This window comes from Xiphophorus hellerii, chromosome 12 (genome assembly GCF_003331165.1).
Source record: "Xiphophorus hellerii strain 12219 chromosome 12, Xiphophorus_hellerii-4.1, whole genome shotgun sequence".
Classification (NCBI taxonomy): Eukaryota; Metazoa; Chordata; class Actinopteri; order Cyprinodontiformes; family Poeciliidae; genus Xiphophorus; species Xiphophorus hellerii.
The window spans coordinates 30663606-30671561 of record NC_045683.1 but is presented as its reverse complement, the minus strand read 5'-3'; the positions used below and the strand labels follow the sequence as shown (position 1 = coordinate 30671561).

Genomic DNA, 7956 nt, shown 5'->3' with positions numbered 1-7956 from the left:
TGGCTTCACAAATGGTAGATAGTTAAATATTGTGCTTGTTAAGCAAAAATCCAATCAATCTCATTAATAAAATATCACGCTAAATTTCTGTCCAACCAGAAGTTGTAATTCTCTGACCAGAGCAGCCGTCCTGCTTTGAATCAAAATTTTCAGGTATTATTATATATATTTAGCAACAATCATGCTACTATATAGTTATTCTTGTTTCTTTAGCTGATAGTGTTTAATCACTACTTGCCACCTTCTTTCAGATTAAACTATAAGGTCAGTCAAATCACTACATGGCGTTTTAATAAATTAGATGTAAAAGTTGGGTTTTTTTTAACTGTAAAACGTTTTAATATTGTTGATCGTTTTTATTCAACTATAAACACAAGGAGAGTGGAGAAAAGTTTTGTTTATTAAATGTCTTTATTTGGCTTTGAGAGGAAACAGCAGCATGTACAATCACAGTTGTTTAGCAGAATCTGAAAAGTGTCAGCAACTCCTCTGTCGTACCGGGAACAAGTGAGGTTCAGGTGGAAACGAGTTTTATTTTACTTTCTTTTATGGTTAAGGCAAGGTTGTTTTTTTTTCTTCTTTCTTTTAAATTTAATTTGATTTCTTTAACTGAACACACAACAAGCAAGAAGTCTTTCTCATCCAGCTAATAATCAAGCTCCATGTGTCAGGCCATGCATTCAAACCAGTTGCTTGATTCATTTGCCAAAACAAAACCTGGGAAGACAAACAAAGAACAGCAGCGATGAAAAAGTTCCAGGGCATTGTGAGAGAAAGTTATGGTGAATATAGCCCTTATTAATGACTCTACACCACAAAACCCATCATCTAACCCACTCTTTATATATCCAGCGTAACTAAACAAAGGGGCTACTGTGTTAACGTGAGATTAAAAAGAAAATGCTTTTCTTTTTCAGTGATGTGTAGCAGATTCTTCTTGACAAATGAATCAATCAAAGGTAGGGATCGGTTATAGTCGCCCGCCTCCATAAAGAAATACACGTAGCAGCAGTTAAAGCTCCACATTTTCATCCACATGGATGCACACAGCGGCAGCGCTCCTCCTCTCTTACACACTGCACGGCCTCACACACACACACACACACATCTTTTTCCAGGCTCAGGGTTGCAAGGCTGCAATAAATAAAAGCGGGACGAAAGCGGAACTGTGTGGACTGAAATGAGTCGGAGCGCCTGAAATGTGGGTTTGGGGGGGAAAAATAAAACCTAACCTACATGGAAGCATTCTTTGTTTTTCTGCTACTATTCCTGCCTTAAAGCTGACATTCACATTCAGGACCGAGCTGGTGGGGGGTGTGGGGGGTGCTCTATGATAAAATCCTTCCCCAACTTGTATATGTAAAAATCAAATAGCACCATAATAGTTGGACTGGCTGCTTCACATGCTCCAGGATCTGTGCGTTTGTCTTTCAAAGTCTGTGTGCTGACTGCGGTGTTGCCTCTGAGGTGGGCTCGCTGTTTGCTAATGTGAATATGGATCATCTGTGGCACAAAATACAGGAGGAAACATTCACACCTGCTTCTCATCTTTTACCTTTTTGTGGTAAACATGCTAGTAGCCCTCTGCACTTCAGAGACGTGAAAACGGTGGACAGTGGACTGAATAAATACTTGAACTATTTTACAGCTCACTAATGCTATACTTCTCCATCTAAAGTGATCCCATCTGACCCGGCGTGGAGGTGGAAGGCATCTGGAGCGGGTGGATGTGAGTGAATGGGTGGGGAAAACACGGAGGGCGACGTGAACAGGAAGCAGACCCAGAGGTGATCGGTGGGATGAGAGATGAGTTATTGATGCTGATGACGACACAAGCTGTTTAGCTCTTGCTGCTCTTTCCGGTGGAGCTCTCCTTCTCCTTCTCCTTCTCCTTTCCCTTCTCCTTTTCCTTTGGCTTCTCCTCTTCCTCCTCCTCTTCTTCTTCTTCTCCCTCTCCTTCTTCCTCCTCCTCTTCCTCTGCTTCTCCCTCATCTTCCTCCTGCTCCTCTCCCTCTTCTCCCTCCTCCTCCTCTCCTGCTTCCTCTTCTTCCTCCTTCTCCTCGTCTTCTCCTGCCTCCTCTTCCGGCTTGGGCTTCCTGTAAGCTCCGAGGGCGTAGGCGCGGGCCGATGTGTAGGACAGACCAGGATAGCCAGACTGGACCATAGCGCTGCCCACCGAGCTGAGGCGGCACTCCTCGCCTTCCAGAAGCTTCCTGTACAGACAGAGAGGCAAACGGGTGAGGAGGGGGGAGGACGATGTCTCCTTGCAGCCTGGATTTGGAGTGTTTCTCATCTCAGTATGTTTCAAATGAAGAATACAATTGCCATGTGATGTGAAGGATGATTGAAAGCTTTTCCATCAGAAAGGTTGACTAAATACTTCATGTTTCACTTAAAGGGGCAGTATTATGTGTTCTCCAGCCACATCAAATCATTTTGTAGGTAACTATGTTACCTTCAGTTGTTATAAAAATCATATATGTGTTAAATATGACTTGAAAGAAATTTCACTTTGTAATCGAACGCCTGGAAATTGGACCTGTCTTTCATATCTTTCTGAAACTCCGCCTTCAGGAAGTCACCACAACATGGCTCCTCTATAAATCCTTTAACAACATTTTTACCAGCGCTGCACTGAGAAGTAGCTCCTATAATGAGCTCAGCTGATGCTCAGTTCCACCAGGTGTTTGCTAACTGCTGCTGGCTAGTCTGAAGGAGCTGAGTGGGGGAGTCATGGGGGAGGGCTGCTCTGTGAGGCGGAAACTTGGAAACTGCAGTTCTGAGGAGGAGCTGTCCCTCGAAGGCGGAGCTAGGTCCACCCATGTGTTTTGCACAACTGAATGGTTGTCATGGGAGATTAAAGGGTTTCCTAAACATTCGTGAAAGAATCAAAGCAACACTCCAGGTGTGCTTTTGATGAGGCAATGGCATTATAACATGGTGTAAAGCTAAAAAAAGTAATTTTTTTAGCTCTAAAAATGTAGCAGCAAAGGTAAAAGTAAAATTATGTCCATAATCAGGATGTCTCAATTGTAATTAATTACAAATTCATATCTAACTTTGTAAGCTTGGAAAATACAACTGATAGGCAGCTTGTAAACAAACTATATCATAAATAATGAAAGAACAAATGTCCCAAAAAATATTCCACAGCATCTAGCCAAATATTAATTGTTGATGTACTGTTGTTTTTTTTGTTGTTTTTTTTAAATTGTGACTTGCTTGTAAAGTAAATTGCCCATAAGATCTGAATCTAAATCATATGTGGGGATCCACAAGGCTATATTCTTGGATCACTTTTTTCTCTTCTAATTGTTTTTAATTGGAAAGAGAGATTTCCATCACAATCATTAAATAACAGTATAAACATTAAAGGTTGTAGGTGAGGATGGAAGCAGGAAGCCCAAGTGATTTTTTTTTCGCTCTGCCTTTAAGGGCTTTTCTTTTATGGGCCACTGTTTGTTTCAATTGAGAACAATGACAAAACTGAACAAAACCGGACCACGCACAACCTCAAATAATTAAAAAACATCACATAAAAACATAAAAATGGGAGGATCACATAATTCACAAGTGCAAACAATTTAAATCAGTTCTACTTGGCTTACATACTCAGCTTAATTGGTCAGAACCTTAAAAAATGTATTGTAGAATAATCCATCCTCACAAATACAACGGTAACCTGCAACCATTACTTCCTGCTGTTTTAAGTTCTTATCTAAACAATAAACCATGTAAAGGAGCTGTTAATGACTTTACTGGTTTATTAATGCTTTGTAAGGCTTATGGTTCACTCGGGTCACTCTCCCTGAAAGGAAACTAATCTGACCTGTAAGCGGCGATCTCGATGTCCAGTGCCATCTTGACATTCAGCAGGTCCTGGTATTCACGCAGGTGAAGAGACATCTCTCCCTTGGTGCTCCGCAGGCCAGCCTCCAGCTGCTGGATAGTGTCCTGCACACAACCACAGTTACAGAATGAAATCTGGGTTCACAATTTGAAAAGGGCTTACAAGGGCGGCAGCCCAGGGCTTCATGTTTTGTGGGGTCCCAAAGACTTTTCTTTTCTTTCTTTGTTTTTTAATTTTTACAAAGGTGTGTTTTGCAAACGTTGTACTTTATGTAAAACTCACAAGCCGATATCTTGTGAGTTGTATTCATTTTTGGGTATTTTTATGAATACAAACAATATTCAAGTATTTCAAAATTATGAAATTATGGTCGATTTCTTTGGAAACAACATGGAGTTATTGGCTGGGGGACGTATTAGATCTTTCATGCATCAATTCATACCTGCTGATATGTAGGACTATGTGTTAATGGACTGTAATTGGCATTAATACAATATGTTTTTCTGTAGTAGATAGGGCACCAAAACCGCCTCCAGCCCAGGGGCCCACATCCTCGTAAATTCGGCCCTGACAATAGTGATCATTAATAAAACGTTTCTTAATCTATTGCTAAGCGACTACCTCTTAACAAACTCACCTCATTCGATAAGCGATAAATAATTCACTTACTTGCATCTCTCCAATTTCATTGTTGTGACGGTCTTCCATCTCGGCAATCTGCCTCTCCAGGGCTTCGTTGTGGCCCCGGAGGGCCTCGATCTCCAGGGTGCGGGCTTGCACCTGCCTACGGTACTCGCTGAGCTCCTCCTTGGAGTGCTTGATGGCGTCGTGGTTGCGCGCGGCGGCCTCTGTCACAGTGGCAAACTTGGAGCGGTACCACTCCTCGGCCTGGACCTGGTTCCGGGCCGACAGGTTCTCGTACTGAGCCCGGATGTCCTTCAGGGCTGCAGCCAGGTCCGGTTTACTCATGTCCATCTCCACTGACACCTTGAAGAAGGAAAGAGAATAATAAGAAGAAGAAGTTCCGGCTGCAGCATGAACTCATTGAACCCCAGAATCACCAGACTGCTTCATAGCTGTTATGTGACTGATTTCAGGTTCAAACATTTAGGAAAGTAAAGTGTTTCAAAGTCACTGATACTAAATCCATAACTTTGCCAAAGCCTTTTTCTTTAAAAAAAAAAAAAATCATGTTAACTATTTTTGTCTCACTTGGAAGTATAAATTTCAAAGTGAAATTTGATGTAATTCTGAGGTTACATCAAACCTCGGGATTAAGACATAAATGTTAAGTTCCGCCGGATGCGTCCCAGATGACTGTGTTTAAGGATGCATGAGGTGAGCTGTGTACTGATCCACTGAGCTGATGCAGGCCAGATGGATGGGCTGCTGACTCAGACTCCATGCTGCAGTCCACATCTTGCATGGCTATCATCCCTTCCCTGCAGGGCAATGTAAAGACTGGACTAATCTACCCAGCGTCCATTACTGGTTATTTACTGACTAATTTAGCTAACAGTACTGCATGTTGTCACTTTTCTTTGGTCACATTCTGCATGTGACAAAACTAGACTATTTTCCTAGTTTTAATACCTTTTTTTTTTTTTTTACACATATGGTGAGCTAGTATTAACTTGTAATTTTTTTTCATCTGTAAATTTCTGAGCTGTGCTGCTGTCGCTTGAAATGGAGCCGCATCCTTCACACAGTCTGCGCCTCGCCGTCCCTCAGGACGACCACACCCCTGGATTTACGAGTCCGGATTGTATCCGCGCTTTTCCACCCTTGACATTAAGCAACGAGTACGACCACTTATTAAATCTCGCTCATTGTTACTTTACTGATTTAACAACTTTTAAAGTTATGTGTCTCACTATATAGAACGTCACATGCGACGTAGCAGGATGTGAAGGTCGTAAAATTCATGTAAATTGTAAATTGATTGTGTCAAGTTAACGATTTTTTTTGATTAAGGCGGCTTCGTGACGCGGCGCGCGCGGCTGCCGCAGCGCAGGTCGCTAGCTCGGAGGAGGGCGTGATGGCGCGTGGTGCTGAAACGGAACTGCAGAGTCAGCGATTTCCCAGGGCAGCAGCGCTCAGAGCGAAGGACTCTGGACAGGAAAATCTGTTCGAAACGCCTACAAGTTAGACCTCACCTGGTCGCTCGAGCAGGATAATAAGACGTTATTTTGGTGGTTAGCTGAGCTACAGTCATTGTAAAGACCGTGTAAAATATTACAAATGTGATGCAAACTCGCAGCGCGGTCGGGAATATAAAAAAGTGCGTCACAGCGCGGATATATTCTAAACGAGAGGGAGGGAGGGAGGGAGAGAGAGAGAGAGAGAGAGAGAGAGAGAGAGAGAGAGAGAGAGAGAGAGAGAGAGAGAGAGAGAGAGAGAGAGAGAGAGAGAGAGAGAGAGAGAGAGAGAGAGAGAGAGAGAGAATGGACGGTGATGGGACCTTAACACTGTTTTTGGTGAATGCTCGTTCTGATTTACACCAGAATAATGTGTGGAAAACGGAACCCAGAGAGTTAACTTAGCCCATTAGCTCCATTAGCTTCACCCTAATCTCCTTTCATCCGCATTTAAAACCTTTTATCACTGTAGACATTTTCTTTGCATGTTCTTTTTTTCTTTTTTAGACAACTTTTCTCGCGCACCTGCGTTGCCTGCAGGGACGCCTGCAGCTCCTGCAGCTCCTCTTCATGAACTTTCCTGAGGAAGGCGATCTCGTCCAGCAGCGACTCCACTTTCTTCTCCAGCTCCAGGCGGGCCAGCGTGGCGTCGTCCACGTCCTTCTGGTAGTCCTTCAGGGCGCCCTCTGCCTCCTTGCGCAGCCTGCTCTCCTCCTCCAGCTTCTCCCGCACGCGCTCCAGCGTCTCGTTCATCTGGACGCAGTCCAGGTGCATCTGGCTCTTCTCGTGCGTCAGCTCCTCCACGCGCGCCCGCAGCTCGCGGATCTCCTGCTCGTAGAGCTCGTGCAGGCGCGACGGCTCGCTGTGGCGCTGGCGCAGCAGCGTCACCTCGGCCTCCAGGACTTTGTTGTGCTGCTCCAGGTTGTGCACCTTCTCGATGAAGGACACGAAGCGGTCGTTGAGGCCCTGCAGCTGCTCCTTCTCGTTGGTGCGGATGATCTTGAGCTCGTTGGTGACGGCGGTGGACTGGGTCAGGTCCATGGCGGAGTCCGGGATGGAGGAGAAGACGCGGCCGGGCGCCGCCGTCCTGCGGTAGGCGGCGGAGGAGACCGCGGAAGGGGAGCCATAAGCGCGGTGGCTGCTGCGGTATCCCGCGGAGTGCAGGCGGGACGGGCTGCCGCCGCCGCTACCCAGACCCACGCGACCTGACCGGGGCGCTTCTCCGAAGATCCTGCGATAGGAGCTGCTGCTGTAAACGTCGCTGGAGTAACTCATGTTTCCTTTACTTCAGGGGGAAGAGAGAAGACAGAGGGAGAGAGAGAGAAAGAGAGAAAGCGCAGCTGTGTGTGCGTGTGTGTTTGTTTGTTTGTGTATGTGTGTGTGTGGAGCTCAGGAGTGTGTGATGGAGAGTGCGCGGGAAGGACAGAAAGTGAGATGCGAGTGATGTCTGGCCCGGGCAGGTGCTTTTATAGTCGGGGCGCTGCGGCGCATCATTTGACGCAGCAGCAGCGGAAGACGGGGTGGGGGGGGGGGGGGGGGGGAACCTGCGGGCTTTTGCAGAAAGCCTCCACCCTCCTGGGAGACTCCGAGTCACTCATGCAGCTCATCCCACCTTACACTGCAGTTCCTGAACACACACACACACCCACAGTTTGCATTCGGGATGTTTTCTCCAATTTTTTTGCTTGCCAAACTTTTCATATTATTAGTGGGGTGTTTATCTCACTGTGATGATCTAGCAGTCAAATCGTAGATATGGGTTTTTTTTTTTTTTTTTTACTTTTTCATGTCGCCTTATGATCTACTCTGTCCACTGGCGCTGCAGTTTTCTCTGCTGGCCCTGCAGAATGCTAAACGGGATCGATGTGCGCAGCCAGAGCGTGTGGTGGTGCGGCAGTCTGAACCCGGTCGCCTCCAGCGCCTCCAGTCCGCATTATGCTGCTCTGAGTCACGAGCCGAACAGTTAGA

At 45.6% G+C, this 7956-nt stretch overlaps 1 protein-coding gene across 1 annotated transcript; it reads right to left on the bottom strand.

The window, feature by feature from the left end:
* Positions 1-392: 392 nt before the first annotated feature.
* On the bottom strand, positions 393-7457 carry neff1 (neuronal intermediate filament family member 1). The gene is made up of 4 exons (XM_032578848.1): positions 6514-7457; positions 4520-4837; positions 3830-3954; positions 393-2213 (listed from the first exon to the last, which is right to left on the bottom strand). The coding sequence occupies exons 1-4, from the start codon at positions 7261-7263 to the stop codon at positions 1841-1843; spliced, it is 1566 nt and encodes a 521-aa protein (XP_032434739.1). The 5' UTR covers positions 7264-7457; the 3' UTR covers positions 393-1840.
* Positions 7458-7956: the final 499 nt, after the last annotated feature.

Coding starts and splice junctions, on each gene's coding strand:
- neff1 (XM_032578848.1), bottom strand. CDS start 7,263: ATGAGTTACTCCAGCGACGTTTACAGCAGCAGCTCCTATCGCAGGATC. Junction 4,838..6,513: donor CGTCCCTGCAGGCAACGCAG/GTGCGCGAGAAA, acceptor TCCTTCTTCAAG/GTGTCAGTGGAGATGGACAT. Junction 2,214..3,829: donor ATCGAGATCGCCGCTTACAG/GTCAGATTAGTT, acceptor CTGTCTGTACAG/GAAGCTTCTGGAAGGCGAGG.